The sequence below is a fragment of the Ranitomeya variabilis genome, chromosome 4 (assembly GCF_051348905.1).
Source record: "Ranitomeya variabilis isolate aRanVar5 chromosome 4, aRanVar5.hap1, whole genome shotgun sequence".
In the NCBI taxonomy this organism is placed as follows: Eukaryota; Metazoa; Chordata; class Amphibia; order Anura; family Dendrobatidae; genus Ranitomeya; species Ranitomeya variabilis.
In genome coordinates, this window is record NC_135235.1 from 218,657,350 (window position 1) to 218,677,059 (window position 19,710).

General features: G+C 46.7%; 1 protein-coding gene across 1 annotated transcript; it reads left to right on the forward strand.

The window, feature by feature from the left end:
- The first annotated feature begins 1,052 nt into the window (after positions 1-1,052).
- XRCC1 (X-ray repair cross complementing 1) lies at positions 1,053-18,055 on the forward strand. The gene is made up of 18 exons (XM_077260006.1): positions 1,053-1,175; positions 2,621-2,796; positions 4,109-4,201; positions 4,292-4,399; positions 4,478-4,636; positions 4,709-4,783; positions 7,131-7,248; positions 8,927-9,033; positions 9,199-9,322; positions 9,637-9,868; positions 10,504-10,620; positions 10,899-10,992; positions 14,334-14,511; positions 14,757-14,814; positions 15,245-15,384; positions 15,811-15,901; positions 16,507-16,582; positions 17,098-18,055. Exons 2-18 carry the CDS (start codon positions 2,746-2,748, stop codon positions 17,209-17,211), a joined length of 1,935 nt encoding a protein of 644 aa, XP_077116121.1. The 5' UTR covers positions 1,053-1,175; positions 2,621-2,745; the 3' UTR covers positions 17,212-18,055.
- Positions 18,056-19,710: the final 1,655 nt, after the last annotated feature.

Here is a 19,710-nt window from a genome sequence, read left to right on the forward strand (position 1 = left end):
TCGGGGTAGACAGGGAACCGACAGCTTTGACTCCACGTTCCCCAACAGTCCTATAAACTATGCCGAGTTCTACACATCCAGTGACAGCTCAAAGGAGGAGTCGGACTGGCCATGAGCTCTACCCACCTGAGCATGTATTTTTAAGCAGCCGTCACACTCGGGTCGGGAGAGCCGCCGGCCAGTCCGTTAGTTCTGTTGTGATCCTTGTCCAACTTATACGGCGGTCTGACTCTTCCCATGTCAAAGGACACAGGAAACAGGACTAAAGAAAGAGCCAAGAGTGACGGGGCCATTGCAGGGTATTGTGGGTGACGATACCTTGCCCACGGTAGCCAATGGCCTCAACCGCCGCCATCTTGGTCCTCCCATGAAGCCGAGCGTATGTCAGCGGATCGAACAGGGGATCAAATGATTACATGTTCAAATCCCCAAAAAAAATAAAGAGAAAAAAAGCTAAAAACAAACAAACCCTATATATATATATATATATATATATATATATATATATATATATAAATAAAACACGAAATCACCCTCCTTTTTTATTAAAAAAAAGCTCATTTGTCAACACTGAGACCGTACATGTCGAACCGATCAAAATATAACATTATTTATGCCGTACGGTAAACGCTAAAAGGAAGAATCGAAATTGCCTTTTTTTGCTCATGGCTCCCCTCTAAAACTGCAATACAATGACATCAAAATGTGTATATGTCCCAAAGTGGTATTAAGAGAAAGTATACCGTAAAACAAGACCTCACGAAGCTCCGCAAATGGAAAAATAGACAAAATGTTACCGTCCCCGGGTTTTATTATTTTGCAAGGTTCAGAATGTTTTAAAGACTCTAAAATAATTTTAAAAAAATCTAAGATTTGTATATAGAACATATACTGGGGCCTGTATATTCTCTACTGTGTCATCAGTAGTAGTCATTACAATGCTTAGGTAGAAAGAAACTGAAAATAAAGACCAAGGTGTACAAAGATGGCCGACAACATCTCACCCTCGTTGGTGTACAAAGATGGCTTCAAAAAGACTTCCGGCAGTAAGTGGAAAAAAAAACATGGCCGCCGTCGACTTCCGGTGCGCCTCATACAGCTGAAAAAGCATCACTTCCGGGGCGGGAGGTTTGGTCGCAGCGTGAGAATCGTACGTCTCCTGGACCGTGTGTACAGTATGTATTATCTATGCGGTTATATCTGTGTATGTCCCGGGTTACCGCACTGTGTGTATGGCGTATTACAGTGTATAAATGGTGGCCCCAGAATATAGTATCTAGTGCTCACATTATTACATATGGATGGCTATGACATTAGTAGGACTGACACTTCTGAGGGAATCCTCCAGCGGAATAATGAGCACAGCTCTGGAGTATAATACAGGATGTACATTACCCCAGAGCTGCACTCACTGTTCTGCTGGTGCAGTCACTGTGTACATACATTACATTACTGATCCTGAGTTACATCCTGTATTATACCCCAGAGCTGCACTCACTGTTCTGCTGGTGCAGTCACTGTGTACATACATTACATTACTGATCCTGAGTTACATCCTGTATTATACCCCAGAGCTGCACTCACTATTCTGCTGGTGCAGTCACTGTGTGCATACATTACATTACTGATCCTGAGTTACATCCTGTATTATACCCCAGAGCTGCACTCACTATTCTGCTGGTGCAGTCACTGTGTACATACATTACATTACTGATCCTGAGTTACCTCCTGTATTATACTCCGGAGCTGCTTTGTACAACAAGAAAAAAAAGAGCATGAACCACACCTCCAAGAATCATATGTTGATCTAAAGCCGCTAGGCAAAAATTTATATTACTGAACATGAGGTTTTCAGTTTAACATTCTGATCAAACTGTATGAAGCCCACTGCCACTTCACGGCAAACCTCGTAGTGGGTCCTACCGCCCTAACGGAGCGGAGCCATGCGCCAACCACCGCCACAGCGGCAATGCACCAGCAGGGCGGACGGCCTGTTGCCCCACAGCACCCATGCTGCAAGACTGAGCCCCCATGACTCCAGACCGCGCCGCCCCACCAGCACAAAGCCACGGCAACAATGGCCGCCACACAGCACCAGCACCAAAATGAAAGGAGCACTTAAACTCACCTTCCTCCAGCTCTTCAGTGAGAGCCAAAATACTCCAGAGCTGCACTCACTATTCTGCTGGTGCAGTCACTGTGTACATACATTACATTACTGATCCTGAGTTACATCCTGTATTATACTCCAGAGCTGCACTCACTATTCTGCTGGTGCAGTCACTGTGTACATACATTACATTACTAATCCTGAGTTACATCCTGTATTATACTCCAGAGCTGCACTCACTATTCTGCTGGTGCAGTCACTGTGTACATACATTACATTACTAATCCTGAGTTACATCCTGTATTATACCCCAGAGCTGCACTCACTATTCTGCTGAAGCAGTCACTGTGTACATACATTACTAATCCTGAGTTACATCCTGTATTATACCACAGAGCTGCACTCACTATTCTGATGGTGCAGGCACTGTGTACATACATTACATTATGTACGGGTTCTATGCTTATTTAAATAAACTTTATTAAAAAACACAATTGAACCCCTTTGCAGCGTTGTTGGGTCTCGCTTTCTGGCACGTGTAGTGGGCATGTGCTGGCAGCCCGTGGAGCGCAGCAGTAGACTGGTCGGTTGAGCGGCTTTTGGGTTTCTCTGTCGCTTCCCAGAACGGAGGAAAGATGCCGGAGATCAAACTGAAGCACGTGGTGTCCTGTAGCAGCGCGGACACGGTGAGTATCTGCACACGTGGAGGTGCGGACAACTGGGTGAGTTTATTTAAAGGGACGGCGCAGGTAAATTTGATGCCTTATGTGACCTTTTGCATCTTTCACACAGTGCGGAAAATTTCTGCACATTTATTGCCAGTCAATGTTTATATCTGTAGGACGTCAGTTCTTTGGGTGTAGGGTGAAATCCGCCCATGCTGACCCCGGTCACTGACATCTTCCTCCTCCTCCTCCTCCTCCTCCTCCTCCTCCTCCTCCTCCTCCTCCTCTTCCTCCTCCTCATCTTTGTCCTCTTCCTCCTCCTCCTCTTCGTCCTCCTCCTCTTCGTCCTCCTCCTCTTCGTCCTCCTCCTCTTCGTCCTCCTCCTCTTCGTCCTCCTCCTCTTCGTCCTCCTCCTCTTCGTCCTCCTCCTCTTCTTCGTCGTCCTCCTCTTCTTCGTCCTCCTCCTCTTCTTCGTCCTCCTCCTGTTCTTCGTCCTCCTCCTCTTCTTCGTCCTCCTCCTCCTCTTCGTCCTCCTCCTCCTCTTCGTCCTCCTCCTCCTCTTCGTCCTCCTCCTCCTCTTCGTCCTCCTCCTTCTCTTCGTCCTCCTCCTCTTCTTCGTCCTCCTCCTCTTCTTCGTCCTCCTCCTCTTCTTCGTCCTCCTCCTCTTCTTCGTCCTCCTCCTCTTCTTCGTCCTCCTCCTCTTCTTCGTCCTCCTCCTCTTCTTCGTCCTCCTCCTCTTCTTCGTCCTCCTCCTCTTCTTCGTCCTCCTCCTCTTCTTCGTCCTCCTCCTCTTCTTCGTCCTCCTCCTCTTCTTCGTCCTCCTCCTCTTCTTCGTCCTCCTCCTCTTCTTCGTCCTCTTCTTCGTCCTCTTCTTCGTCCTCTTCTTCGTCCTCTTCTTCGTCCTCTTCTTCGTCCTCCTCCTCTTCTTCGTCCTCCTCCTCTTCTTCGTCCTCCTCCTCTTCGTCATCCTCCTCCTCCTCTTCGTCATCCTCCTCCTCCTCTTCGTCATCCTCCTCCTCCTCTTCGTCATCCTCCTCCTCCTCTTCGTCATCCTCCTCCTCCTCTTCGTCATCCTCCTCCTCCTCTTCGTCATCCTCCTCCTCCTCTTCGTCATCCTCCTCCTCCTCTTCGTCATCCTCCTCCTCCTCTTCGTCATCCTCCTCCTCCTCTTCGTCATCCTCCTCCTCCTCTTCGTCATCCTCCTCCTCCTCTTCGTCATCCTCCTCCTCCTCTTCGTCATCCTCCTCCTCCTCTTCGTCATCCTCCTCCTCCTCTTCGTCATCCTCCTCCTCCTCTTCGTCATCCTCCTCCTCTTCGTCCTTTTTCGTCTTAGACTCACACCGCAGAGAACCTACTGAAGCCCGACACCTACCGAAAATGGAAAGCCAAACAAGCCGGGGAGAAGCAGGTGTCCGTCATCCTGCAGGTGCGGGGTCTTGTGCTGTCCGGTGGAGGGGGCACTTCAGGTCGTCCTCCCCTTCCCGGGGGTCTCACCCGACTGTCACTGTCTCCGTAGTTTGAGAAAGAAGAGCAGATCCATAGCATCGACATCGGAAACGAAGGCTCGGCGTTTGTGGAGGTGCTGGTCGGCCATTCCACGTCCGTCAGTGAGCAGGAGTATGAGGTCAGCATTGAGGGGGTCTTCACACCCTTCTGCTTGTGGTCAGTGAGTGGGTTTCACATCCTCAGTGTCCTCCGTCAGGTGCTCCTGGGAATGTCGTCCTTTATGTCGCCCAGCGAGAGCAAGAACGGCAGCAACCTGAACCGTACGCGGATGTTCGGGGCGGACAAGCTGGTGAAGACGGCGGCGGAGAAGAAGTGGGACCGGGTGAAGATCGTGTGCACTCAGCCGTACACCAAGGTGAGGGGTGTCCGCAGCGTCTGCCCCGCCGTGTGCCGCCATCCGGTAACTTACTTCTCTCGTCCTTCGTAGAACCTGGCGTACGGACTCTCATTTATACGTTTCCACTCGCCTCCGGACAAAGACGACCCTGCTCCCTCCTCTCCGGTCAGTATCCGTCACCATCACCGCACCAACTTTTGTATTCTGTGTATTAAAGGGCACAAGATATCGATGCCCTTCACCTATCATTATCAAACCGATGGGGGTCCCTTACCTGACACCCTCGCTGATCAGTTCTGAGATGTAGAGCTGAACTTTACTTGTTGCAGCCGCTGCCTAGTGCTGCAGATCTGCTGCTGTTTCAGACAATGGGATCTTCTCATTAATGCTGCTCAGTGTTTACATCCGGGTGTCGGACCCCCGCTGGTCAGGTGCAGTACCTATGTTCTAGAAGGAGCGGGTTGTTGCTTGGATGGCAAAGACCCCAGGGACCCCCAGAAGGCAGGAGTGATCTATATATCTGCCCCGTCTTTTCTTTTCCAGCCTACCCAGCACTCCGCTATGCAGCTAGTATACACTATGTTCCAAATTATTATGCATATTGGATTTAAGTGTCATAAAGATTTAATTGTTTTGTTTTTCAAGTAAACTCGTGGATGGTATTGTGTCTCGGCTCAATGGATCACTGAAATCAATCTTAAACACGTGATAATTGGTTTTCCAGGTGATTCTAATTAAAGGAAAACTACTTAAAAATGATGTTCCACATTATTAAGCAGGTCACAGTTTTCAAGTAACATGGTAAAGAAAAAGGATCTCTCTGCTGCCGAAAAGCATCAAATAGTGCAATGCCTTGGTGAAGGGATGAAAACATAAGAAATTTCCCGAAAACTTAAGTGTGATCATCGTACTGTTAAGAGATTTGTGGCTGTATCTGAGCACAGATGTGTTTGTGCTGATAAAGACATTATGAGGAAGGTTTCTGCCAGGCAAGTTCATCGGATTAAGAGAGCAGCTGCTAAAAAGCCATTACAAAGCAGCAAACAGATATTTGAAGCTGCTGGTGCCTCTGGAGTCCCTCGAACCTCAAGGTGTAGGCTCTTTCAAAGGCTTGCTGTGGTTCATAAACCTACTATTTGGCCACCCTTAAACAGTGTTCACAAGCAGAAATGGTTGTATTGTGCCCACACATACATGAAGACTAATTTCCAAACAGTCCTGTTTACTGATAAGTGTTGAGTAACCCTGGATGGTCCAGATGGATGGAGTAGTGGATGGTTGGTGGATGGCCACCATGTCCCAACAAGGCTGCAACAACAGCAAGGAGGTGGAGGAGCCATGTTTTGGTCCGGAATCATGGGGAATAATAATAATAATTTTTATTTATATAGCGCCAACATATTCCGCAGCACTTTACAACTTATAGAGGGGACTTGTACGGACAATAGACATTACAGCATAACAGAAATCACAGTTCAAAACAGATACCAGGAGGAATGAGGGCCCTGCTCGCAAGCTTACAAACTATGAGGAAAAGGGGAGACACGAGAGGTGGATACAGCTGGTAGGGCCCTTTAAGGTTCCTGAAGGTGTGAAAATGACCTCTGCAAAGTATATAGTTTCTCACTGACAACTTTCCTCCATGGTATAAAAAGCAGAAACGTGCCTTCAGAAGCAAAATCATCTTCATGCATGACAATGCACCATCTCATGCTGCAAAGAATACCTCTGAGTAATTGGCTGCTATGGGCATAAAAGGAGATAAACTCATGGTGCGGCCACCATCTTCCCCTGACCTCAACCCTATAGAGAACCTTTGGAGGGTCATCAAGCAAAAGATCTATGAGGGTGGGAGGCAGTTCACATCCAAACAGCAGCTCTGGGAGGCTATTCTGACTTCATGCAAAGAAATACAAGCAGAAACTCTCCAAAAACTCACAAGTTCAATGGATGCAAGAATTGTGAAGGTGACATCAAAGAAGGGTTCCTGTGGTAACATGTAACTTGGCCTGTTAGGATGTTTTGGAGTTAAATAGCTTTTTTGTTCAGTGAGTGTGACCTCCTAATGCTGCAAATTCCACAAATGAGCATTTTCAGTTCTTTAAAACATATCAAATGTCTAGAAATTCTACTGTGCCTAATAATTTGGAACAGTGCATTTTGAGTTTTTATTCATTTTGGAGATTATACTGTTATCATTGGGAGGTTTCTTCAATAATATTCGATGTATAATCTAACGGGTGATGACTTTTATTAGACTGACTGTCATTTGCACAGACCATTTAGGAAAATCCGATAAAAATGTCATTTGCATAATAATTTGGAACATAGTGTAGGACTTGGCGTACATGCTCCACCACCATAGTTTAGCCGCAGGGGCTCGGCAGACCCCGTTCAGCTCTGCCCAGATGCCCTAGCTGCGGAGATCACACGGGGAGCGCTGTGTTGGGAAAGAAGGAGATACATATTTTTTATTATTATTATTATTTTTTATTATTATTTTTGCGTACAGAAAGTCACCAAGCTGGGGCAGTTCAAGGTGAAAGAGGAGGAGAGTTCATCCCCCTCCATGCGTCCTGGAAGTCTTTTCTTCAATCGCACGAGCAAAACTGAAATATCCCCCCCGAAAGGTAAAGAAAGGTCATAAAATGGATATCTGGTCTTATATATGCGGACACCCGATCCATTCATTGTCTATGGAAGTGCTGGAGAAAGCAGAGTGCAGCGCTCATTCCAGCCGCCCCATAGACAGGAGCCCGAGCATGCGCACCTCTGCTCCTACCCCAATCTCAGAACCACGGGGTCCCCATCAGTCCTGAGCATGCGCACCTCTGCTCCAACCCCAATCTCAGAACCGCAGGGTCCCCATCAGTCCCGAGCATGCGCACCTCTGCTCCAACCCCAATCTCAGAACCACGAGGTCCCCATCAGTCCCGAGCATGCGCACCTCTGCTCCAACCCCAATTTCAGAACTGCGGGGTCCCCATCAGTCCTGAGCATGCGCACCTCTACTCCAACCCCAATCTCAGAACCGCAGGGTCCCCATCAGTCCTAAGCATGCGCACCTCTGCTCCAACCCCAATCTCAGAACCGCGGGGTCCCCATCAGTCCCGAGCATGCGCACCTTTGCTCCAACCCCAATCTCAGAACCGCGGGGTCCCCATCAGTCCCGAGCATGTGCACCTCTGCTCCAACCCCAATCTCAGAACTGCGGGGTCCCCATCAGTCCCGAGCATGCTCACCTCTGCTCCAACCCCAATCTCAGAACGACGGGGTCCCCATCAGTCCCGAGCATGCACACCTCTGCTCCAACCCCAATCTCATAACCACGGGGTCCCCATCAGTCCCGAGCATGCGCACCTCTGCTCCAACCCTAATCTTAGGACTGCGAGGTTCCCATCAGTCCCGAGCATGCGCACATCTGCTCCAACCCCAACTCAGGACCGGGGGGGTCCACAGCAGTCAGACCTCCCATAGAACCTCATAAATAGGGAATAACTTAATATTTTGTAAATAATCTGTTAATTACCAGGGATTTATTTATTTTTCGTTTGTGTGCTCTAGTATTTTAATCTTTTTTTTTTTTTTTTTTTTGCGGGATGAGTCAAAGTTTTCAATGTTGCCATTTATTTTGGCATAAATGGGGAAAAAATGGCAAGTGCGGTGAAAAAGTAACGTTTTTAAAAATATATATTTTTTGTTTTTGAGGGGGTGTTTGTTCTCACCGTGTTCATTAATGGGGTAAAAATAATCCAATTCTCCTGCGCGATACCAAATTTGTGTGTTTTTAAAAAATTAATTTAATGGTGAAAAAAAAATTCTGAAATTTTGTAAAAAAAAATAAAAAAATGCACTTTTTTCAGCGGCGCCAAACTTTTTTTTAACATTTTTTTTTTCTTCGATGGAGCTGTGTGAGAGTTCCAAGTTTTTAGTGATAGTGATAAAATTTTGCGATGCATACAACATTTTGATCGCTTTTTATTTCATTAAAAAAAGTGGCAACTCCGATTTCTATTTTTCCTTTCTCCATATATTATACAAATTAAATAATATATGTTTGAAAGATCGAGTTTATATATTTTAATTATTTACATTTTTTAAATATTTTATTTTTTATTACCTTTCCTTTTATTTTTTTTGTTTAGTCCCCATAGGGGACTTAAACCTGCGATTGTTCTTTCGTAGGAGGATCGGTTACATTGCCCATAGTCGACCTCTGTAACCCACAATAAATTACTCCCCCGTCCTAAAATACGGAAGGTCTCCATGTTACTTTACAGTAACTGTCCCTTTTATTTCCCCTTGTAGCCCCGCAGACCAGCTACGCCGCAGCGACATTACAGGGGTCCAGCTCTACCGAAACGAACGCCGAAAAACAAATGACTAAAACGCCTCCGAGCAGCACAACCCCAAAGGTAACGTACCTCATTATTCCATACACCATGGCTGACGTCTACCTTCCTATGAGGCAGCACCACACCCTATTTAAACTCCTAGCATGCTGCTGGAAAGTACGAGATACTGTTCCTGGTCTCTCACAAACCAGTATGGTAGTTTTCACCTCCTTCTGTCACCTTTAGGATCCATCTTCTGGAAAACGCAAGTACGAGTTCAAAAAAGAGCCCACGAGTCACCCACCCACCAAGGTGTCCCCATCCCACTCCAAAGAGAGCAACTCGCAGCCCCTGCCCAAAAAAATGAAAGGTAACATACTGATTGCATTGTTATTGGTGTATTTTTTTCCAGGAGTAGAAAGAACCCCTCGTTTACAGGTTGTGTGCGGTATGACACCTCAGCCATATTTAATGAACCGAGCTGTAATACTTGACAAACTATGCACAGGTGTCACGAGGCATCCGGACCGTGGTCCTGCATACTTCCTGGGTGCCTCACAACCTCATGGTATTGTGGCAGCCTAGGTAGCGGCGCCCAGGATGGATGTCGCCATTCATGTGCAAGCCGGCGACAGTTTTAGGACCCGGGTCCAGCTGCTGTACTTTGTGTTTCTGTCGTTTTAGCTGAGCCACAGCCTGCACCCTCTGTAAAGAAGACTTCTCCATCGGAGAAACCTTCTCAGAAGAAGACCCCTGCCACCTCCTCCCAGCCCGTAGAGCTGAACCGGATCTTACAGGGGACGGTGTTTGTGCTGAGTGGTTTCCAGAATCCGTTCCGATCTGACCTTAGGGATAAAGCCCTGGAGATGGGGGCCAAATACCGACCCGACTGGACCCCGGACAGCACCCACCTCATGTAGGTAGCAATGTTTGTGGCTGCGATACGGCATCACTTCATGATCAATGGCACCGCGAGAACAAAAAGCGCCCAGCGCTGGCAAAGTGCTGCGTCCCGTACCCTGGCAAAGTGCTGCGTCCCGTACCCTGGCAAAGTGCTGCGTCCCGTACCCTGGCAAAGTGCTGCGTCCCGTACCCTGGCAAAGTGCTGCGTCCCGTACCCTGGCAAAGTGCTGCGTCCCGTACCCTGGCAAAGTGCTGCGTCCCGTACCCTGGCAAAGTGCTGCGTCCCGTACCCTGGCAAAGTGCTGCGGCCCATACCCTGTGTACCCTGGTAAAGTCCTGTGTACCCTGGTAAAGTGCTGCGTCCCATACCCTGTGTACCCTGGTAAAGTGCTGCGTCCCGTACCCTGTGTACCCTGGTAAAGTGCTGCATCCTGTACCCTGTTAAAGTCCTGTGTTCCTTGGTAATGTGCTGCGTCCTGTACCCTGTGTCCCGTACCCTCCCGAAGGCCACCGGACTGTGCAGGAAACTGCAGCAAGACCCCTTTCAAGTCAGTGGTGCTGACCGCTGTTCTCTGCCCCCCGGTGTCAGGAGCTCATCGGCTCATAGTCACATTTTTTTTTTTTATACACTTTTTTTTTTTTTTATAGATGTGCATTTGCCAACACCCCAAAATACGGTCAAGTGAAATCTGCCGGAGGAATCATTGTGCGAAAGGAGTGGATTCTGGACTGTTACAAGAAGAAGCAGCGTTTACCCTATAAGCAGTAAGTCACGCCGTGCGGGTCACTGACTCCAGATCCCCTGCATGGAGGTAAATGATAAAATCCCAGCGTCCTGCAGTCACCACTAGGGGCGCTCAGTGTATAGTGTACAGTGAGCTTGGGGGGATACTTGCAGGCAGGATGCGGCTCGCAGGGCTCCGGTCCGGTGGCCGCGGACTACTGATGTGGCCGCAGACTACTGACGTGGCCGCAGGGACCTGGTCCTGCCATCAATTCGCTTATCTCTAGTCCTGAACTTTGATATTTCCTGTCCTTTTCAGATATTTGATGGTCGGGGCCGACAGCAGCAGTGAAGAGGATGACGACAGCGAAGACGACTCTCCACCCCGACAGAAAGCTCAGACACACAGAGCGGTAATTATTCAGTCCCTTAGGACGCATTCACACACTTGACACTCCACAGTATAACAGTATATTTGAGGCTGATGGGTTTGGCTTGGGAGCAGGGCCAGACTGGCCATCGGGCACTTCTGGCAAATGCCAGAAGGGCCGGTGCCAGTCGTGGGCCGCTCGATCTGCCTTTCCCCGCCCCTGCCGACTCTCCCCCCCCCCCCCCCCCCCCCCCTCGCCGACTCCCCCCCTCACCGACTCCCCCCCTCACCGTCGCATTCAACTATACCGGCGTGTAGACGCCGGTACAGTTGAATGCAATGATGGAGGAGAGAGCGTCTACAGACGCTCCCTCTCCCATCATTCCCCGCTCTACCTCTGACACTGCGGGTGCGCGATGACGTCATATCATCGCGCACCTGCTGTGTCCCGGGCAGACTGCAGCTGCTGAGACAGGAGCAGGAACCAGGAAGCAACGCAGGCAAGAGGAGAGGTGAGGAGAGTGTTTTTTGTTTTTTTTACTGGACAGTGGGCCATTCTCGGGGGGGGGGGGGGAGGAGAGAGCTGTGGGCTGTGCTGTATACTACTGTGTGGGCTGTGCTGTATATAGTACTCTGTGGGCTGTGCTGTATATAGTGCTCTGTGGGCTGTGCTGTATATAGTGCTCTGTGGGCTGTGCTGTATATATTGCTCTGTGGTCTGTGCTGTATATAGTACTCTGTGGGCTGTGCTGTATATAGTACTCTGTGGGCTGTGCTGTATATAGTACTCTGGGCTGTGCTGTATATAGTGCTCTGTGGGCTGTGCTGTATATAGTACTCTGTGGGCTGTGCTGTATATAGTACTCTGTGGGCTGTGCTGTATATAGTACTCTGGGCTGTGCTGTATATAGTACTCTGTGGGCTGTGCTGTATATAGTTCTCTGTGGACTGTGCTGTATATAGTACTCTGTGGGCTGTGCTGTATATAGTGCTCTGTGGGCTGTGCTGTATATAGTACTCTGTGGGCTGTGCTGTATATAGTACTCTGTGGGCTGTGCTGTATATAGTACTCTGTGGGCTGTGCTGTATATAGTACTCTGTGGGCTGTGCTGTGTATAGTGCTCTGTGGGCTGTGCTGTATATAGTGCTCTGTGGTCTGTGCTGTATATAGTACTCTGTGGGCTGTGCTGTATATAGTACTCTGTGGGCTGTGCTGTATATATTGCTCTGGGCTGTGCTGTATATATTGCTCTGTGGGCTGTGCTATATATAGTACTCTGTGGGCTGTGCTGTATATAGTGCTCTGTGGGCTGTGCTGTATATAGTACTCTGTGGGCTGTGCTGTATATAGTACTCTCTGGGCTGTGCTGTATATAGTACTCTGTGGGCTGTGCTGTATATAGTACTCTGTGGGCTGTGCTGTATATAGTGCTCTGTGGGCTGTGCTGTATATAGTACTCTGTGGGCTGTGCTGTATATAGTACTCTGTGGGCTGTGCTGTATATAGTACTCTGTGGGCTGTGCTGTATATATTGCTCTGGGCTGTGCTGTATATATTGCTCTGTGGGCTGTGCTATATATAGTACTCTGTGGGCTGTGCTGTATATAGTACTCTGTGGGCTGTGCTGTATTTAGTGCTCTGTGGGCTGTGCTGTATATAGTGCTCTGTGGGCTGTGCTGTATATAGTGCTCTGTGGGCTGTGCTGTATATAGTGCTCTGTGGGCTGTGCTGTATATAGTGCTCTGTGGGCTGTGCTGTATATAGTGATCTGTGGGCTGTGCTGTATATAGTGCTCTGTGGGCTGTGCTGTATACTTCTACGTGGTCTGTGCTGTATACTACTGCGTGGTCTGTGCTGTATACTACTGCGTGGGCTGTGCTGTATACTGCTGTGTGGGCTGTGTTATCTACTACACACGCTGTGCTATATTATGCAGGCTATGCTATATACTATACGATTTGTGCTATATACTATGCGGGCTTTGCTATATACTATGGGGAGTATATTATATTCTATGGGGGAGGCCATGTTATGTACTATGTGGCTGTGTTATATACTATTGTGGGGGTATATTATATTCTATGGGGGGGCTGTGTTATATACTATGGGGGAGGCTGTGTTATATACTATGGGGGCTGCATTATATTCTACGGGGGGGGCTACATTATATATTATAGGGAGGTGGGCTGTATTATATTCTATGGGGGGTTACATTATACTCTGTGGGGTGGCTGCATTATACTCTGGGGTGGCTGCATTATACTATATGTGGGCTGCATTATACTGTATCGAGGACTATGGGGAATACGTTATACTATATGAAGAACTATGGGGTGCATTATACTATGGGAAGTGAATTGTAGTACATGGATGACTATGGCGGTGCATTATACTATATGGAGCACTATGAGGAGTGTATTATACTATGTGGAGGACTGAGCACTGTATTTTAATATGGAGGACTATAGGAAGTGTATTATACTATATGGAGGACTGTGGAGCACATTATAATATATGGAGGACTATGGGGTGTATTTTACTATGGGAAGTGAATTGTACTACATGGATGACTATGGCGGTGCATTATACTATATGGAGCACTATGAGGAGTGTATTATGCTATATGGAGCACTATGAGGAGTGTATTATACTATGTGGAGGACTGAGCAGTGTATTTTAATATATGGAGGACTATAGGGAGTGTATTATACTATATGGAGGACTGTGGTGCACATTATAATATATGGAGGACTATGGGGTGTATTTTACTAAACAAGTAAAATGCTGCATATTCAGATTGTTTTTGCTGGAACAAAAATCATTGTTCTCAGCAGCACATCGCAGGTGTAAACTGTAGATGTGCTGCTTATAACATGATACTGTATGGTGATCTGTTAGTGATCTATTAGTGATCGTTCTGTCCCATCATTATTCCTCAGTTGGTGGAAAGAGGCCGGGAAACAAGCGTTGAACAACTTCCGTATTGTCGATCAAACTCATTTAGCGGCCTGAACTCAGCGCTTGTAAATACAACCGAAATGCTTCTGTCTGATGTGCAATATGTTAGCATTTGGGGCCCCATTTTAAACTTTACCTAGGGCCCCACTTTGTCACCATGTGACAAGTGGGCCTGTGTGACTTCAAATGCCAGGGCTGAATTTTAGTCCCAGTCCGGCCCTGCTTGGGAGACCCGTGGTCGTTAGTCGGATGTGTGATTCCAGCCTTAGGGTTATCCGTGATTAGAAAAACATAGCTTCTATCTACTAAAAACAGCGCCACCCCAGTCCACAGGTCATATGTGGTACTGCACCTCAGTGCTATTAAAATGAATGTAACTGAAATGCAAAAATAGACCCAAACATTTTTTTTTTCATCTCCTCCAGAATGCAGACTCCGGGCGGACAAACCACAAGAATCAGACGTCCAGCCCTGCCAAAGCCAAACCTGCAAAAACCGCAGTCAAAGAGGAGAGCGATGAAGAAACGCGCAGCGTCACAAAAAGAGAGAATTCCCCGAAAGAAGAGGATGAGTACGGAGGGTCTACAGACGAGGAGGAGACGGGTGAGTGAGTGGCTGGACCAGTTTGGAAATTGCTGGCACAGGAGGAATAGGATAGGGACGGGGGTCTTCAGCAGACCCCCGAATGTCATGTTGACCAATCGGCGCCCCACTTTCACGGTGTGGCTTTTGAATGCCGCTGTCTGAGATTTGACAGTGGGACTTAACTGGTTAACAGATCGCTCCTCGCCGCCTCATTCCCATGTTTTACAGATAATAACTCTGCATCTTGAACATTTTTTTTACAGGCGGAGGTCGGTGTCAAGATGACGACTCGGACGGAGATACAGAAGACGAGCTAAGAAAGTGGGTGTCGTAGACGTGAATGGAGTGGCGATCCGTTCACACAGCGGGCTTTGGGGAGTATCATACAGTTATCACCTATCTTGTGGATACGTGTATATATCGCCATTTTCAAGATCTCCGCTTGCTGTCGGTGAATCAGAGCGCTCTCGTTCACTTGTAGAAACTAAAACCCCGTCCTGATTTGGTCACGGATGTATTTGAGGTCTCTCGTCAGCCATGACCGTTTTTCAGCCTCTTCTATGACCATTCACGAACAGCAAGCAGAGGTATTGAACACTGCAGAAAAGCACAGCATTGACTTTTATACAAGATCTCTTTTTTTGCCTTTTCCGCCATAACGTTTGTCGCCCGGAGTAATACTCGGGTTCGGTTCATTGTGACGCTCATGAAAATTCACCGTCCGCTTTACGTATCGTCTGGTTATTTTCAGGGTGGAGGAACAAAAGCAGGCGGCAAAGAAAGAAGCGCGCTCTCCACAAGGAGGAGACGATCCCTATGCCGGGTCTACGGATGAAAACACAGATGTGGAGGAAGAGCCGGAGGTCGACCTCCCGATCCCAGAGCTTCCAGGTGGGCGAGAACCTTATGATGCACTGTTAAAGGGGTGGTCACCGCCATTAGATGTGCTGTTTGTAGTGATCATGAACCATATTTGCCTTTTACAGGCCGCTAAAAATGATCCAGTGAAGAGTTGTTTTATAATATGGCGGCCACCTGGTGTTCAGCGTGTAAAGCAATGTGCGCATCCATGTAATGAACGGACACACATGCTCAGTCACTTTTTCCACAGCGACGGCTCTGTATAATATTCATAAATGGATTTCTGCCTACTTGTCAGGACAGGAGCAGAACATCTGTTTTGTCAGCTGCCAGAAGGGGAAGGAGACTTATTTTAACAAATCCTGCCCCATATCAGCAGAGATTATCAGCATCACCAAGGTAAACACATGAAAAATCGTAGGGTGACCCTTATATATCCTTATTGTCCCCCTACAGATTTATTTGTCGGCAAACACTTCTTCTTGTACGGAGAGTTTCCTCCTGCTGAACGGCGCCTGCTGCAGCGATACATCACGGCGTTTAATGGGTAAGTTTTATTAGATCTAAACGTAAAGGCATGACAATAATCACCGATCGCGGTCTTCCCCGGTGTGCTGGTGTCACTCTGATCCTCTTTGTGACTCCCCAGATCACACTGGGGCTGAAAGTGACTTTTTTTTTTTTTTTATTATTTCTTTATTGCCCGCTGTAAATGAGCCTTACCCAACACAGCTGAATGACCGCTGTAGCCAATCACTGGGCACAAAAGCGCTGAAAGTGATTGTTTGCGGCGGTCATGTGTTGCAGTCGCGAGTTCACAATGGTGGCACGGTAACAGCTCATTTTATTTTTTACACTGGGTTAATCTATACAGTAAAAAAATAAAAATCCTTAAAAGGTGGGGGGTCTTTCCATCTTTTCAAGCCATGGCATAATGCTAGAATATCATCACATCATTATATACAATCCTGAAAATACAGGAGGGCTGCGTGCCGATTCAGCAAGTCTGAGCATTGTGCCGCGGACGAAAGGGGAGGGTATGCTTAGAGGCGACCACATATCCCCCATTTATGCCATAGACGCATGTACGTGGAAGGAAAACCACTTCTGTACCTATTTCAGTGTCCTATACCCACGCGTTTTTCTCTGCAGGGAAATGGAAGAATATATGAATGAAAAGGTTCAGTACGTGATCACCGTGCAGAAATGGGATGACAGCTTTGAAGAGGTGAGGTCCAAGCGGGAAGAAAATGGGGTTGTCAATCAATGTATGATTGGTGGGTCTCCCACTGCTGGAACTTTTCTTTGTGATCCCGAGTACATGGGACCCCCTTTCTCATGATCCGTCGGACACCCCCGGTGATACACTTGTCGCACATCCTGTTGATAAGCGATTTATGTAAAACAATGCTATTGGATCATTTGTACCCCAAAGTGAACATCTCAAAAAAAAATCCCCCCCCCTCCAAAAAAGGCAAAATTTCAATTTTATCTCATTCATTCATTCATTCATTCATTCATTCATTCATTCATTCATTTTAAGTTTTGCTCTTGGAATTATTTTTTTTTTCCAGTTCATTATTTGGTAAAGTGAACGGTGACTCTTAAAAAAAAAATAAAAAATAAAACAGTGTCGATGGAAAATTTTAAAAGTTATGACTCTTGAAAAGCAAAAAGAAAAAAAAATTTCTGCATGTCCAAAGGATTGATTTAATGTAGGAATTTTATTTTTTTCCCCCACAGGCACTCAACGATAACGCCAGCCTGTATTTTGTCCGTCCACGTTGGATCTACAACTGCAACGAAAGGCAAAAGTGCATCCCCCATCAGCCGTATGTGGTGGTCCCACAGGCGTAGTGCATGACAACCGTGTATTTTTAACACTCAGATGATAATTCCTGACACACTTCAGTTTCTGCGGGATGTGGGTGACAACCGATCTGACTGATTACAGCACTCGCAGGGTTGTCAGCCGCCTTCTTATGAGCTGGTTAGTTACTGTAGTTTGAACCTATCCAGAAGAGGAGCAAATCCACTGCACAAAGAGAAGGCTGGTTAGTAACCATAATGGCGGCCATATTGATAAATACCCAGCTTTCCTAGGAACGAGTCACTGACAAAAATAAAGTGGCGACTTATTTCTTTCTTTTTTTTTTATTTTCGGGGGTACGTTGTTCTGTTTTACAAAATTTTGCATATGGCAGTGACCCATCGGGCAGCATTCGTACGTGTGTATATATTAGGCTGAAACCAGAAAACCCCTTTAAGGGCTACGTGCAGTAAATTTTATATGGTTTAGATGCATAAAAATATAAATCAACTCTACGTTTTGTGTACCCAGCTCCCATGCAGACCTATAGTAACAAACTACAGTGCTTAGCCTGATTCTGCAGCCATTCTTTCCAAACTTTTTTTGTCCACCTGGATGGAAGTGACGCGGCGTAGGACGACACGTTGTGATATGTAATCACACAGACATTGATCTGCACGGGAGCTGCGAACGGAAACTGTAGAAGATCGTTAACACAATCTTTTTTCAAAGATGCCTCGCTTTTTGTTTTAGACACATCGACGCAAAAAAAAAAAAATATATATATATAGTTGCAAAGATGGAAATTTCCTTCACGTCGTTTCTACGTAATGTCGTTGTTTCTTCCTGTTTTCGGAAATGTAGTAAATAGTATTTTTTAATCTAAAACAAGTTGCTTCATTCAGATTAGTTTTTTCTTGTTATTCTGTGTATGTTTTGCAAGAAAAATGATGGACGTCGGTCCCACATGGCATCTCTAATCCCCGCACTCGGCAGCCACTCACATAATGTAATGTTATTTGGTGCTCGTTCACAGGCGTGGGCGATCTTGTAAAGGATGGGTAGGGTCTTCTCTAGATACAGCAGTGTTTGATAATTTAAGAAATACCTGCATTTTCGACACTAATTGACCACAACACAAACCGATAAGGGGATTAGCATAGAGTATAAGAGGTGTTCAATAAGTTATGTACCCCCAGCATCTTCTGTCAGGTTTAGGGAAGAGTCACATGGCCATATAACTTGGATAAGGATCGCAGCGGTCAGACTGCCCGTCAGTTCTCCCCACCTTGTCGTGACTGCATGTATTTTTATGCAGTTGTCATTCTTGGGTCAGGAGAGTGTCGCGATGTGACGGTCTTTGGTAAGGAATGGGGGCCTCAAATTGTCCCTGGAACTGGGACCCTAACTATCCCCGTCTCAGGGGGTACTCTTGAAGGTAGAAAGGCCTAAGTCTCCGACCTTACTATGCTCCTGTTAAACCATGATCTGTCCCCTTTCCCACCCCATGAGGCCTGAGACACAAATATAAGGTGAATAAGACAAAACAGGGATAACAGAAAACCTCTATCATACAAAAGCACTAACCAACAATGGGGAGGAGGAAAGGGACGGGGAGGAATAAACTAAATGGGAACAGGGACCAGGAGATAAACACACATGCACTACAGCAAAGCACAGATCACTACTACAACTCCTCCACCTCAAATGCATAGCTTTATTACACAGCACAGGAAGACAAATTTTTCACTGGCATGGACAAGAAGATGAGGCCAGGTTTTATAGGAAGAGGCACTGACCAGATCAGAAGCAGCTGAAATGGAACTGCATGTTTCTGACCAGCATAGAAAGGGTTGTTAACCTCTTCAGCACCAGAGGAAACTAAACCCATTTAATGTGGGACACAAATCACACCATCTCTAAAGCGATCCATTACCCGACATGACTGTCTAACTCTAGGTCTTCAACGGAGATGTGACAGAGAGCCAATGGCCTTTCCGAGCATCTTGTGATCCTCATCCAAGTTGTACAGCCGTCTGACTCTTCCCTTAGAGAGCTTTTCTGTGCCCGTTGAGACATGTTTGGATGTGCAAGACACATTAGAATTTCAGTCTGATTAAAGCACTGGAAGTGACAGGATGGCAAATGCAGTACAGTTCAGCTTTACAAAGAAAGTGAAGGATTTGGAGCTTCCTTCCGTGATTAATTTCTTTACAAAGGAAGAAAAGCCTAAGGAAATCCATGAAAGGATGATTGGTGTATGTGATGAGGATGCACCTTCCTCTTACTAAGTAAAGGTTTGGTCCAAGCCGTTTTAATGGGGTTGGGAATCAACTGAAGATGACCCCTGCTCAGGACGAGTTATCGAAGCATCTTCAGAGGAAATGTGCCCTAAATTGGGGGCCATGATTTTAGACAATCTTCTGGTCAAAGTGAGTGAATTACCCATTTCAGTTTCCAGTATCATTTATGATGCTTTGAAGTCAAAGGTCCGTTCTCGGTGGGTTCCACGAATTTTGATGCCTGAGCAAAAAAACATGTAGCCA

Coding starts and splice junctions, on each gene's coding strand:
- XRCC1 (XM_077260006.1), top strand. CDS start 2,746: ATGCCGGAGATCAAACTGAAGCACGTGGTGTCCTGTAGCAGCGCGGAC. Junction 7,249..8,926: donor TGAAATATCCCCCCCGAAAG/GTAAAGAAAGGT, acceptor TTCCCCTTGTAG/CCCCGCAGACCAGCTACGCC. Junction 16,583..17,097: donor GGGATGACAGCTTTGAAGAG/GTGAGGTCCAAG, acceptor TTTCCCCCACAG/GCACTCAACGATAACGCCAG.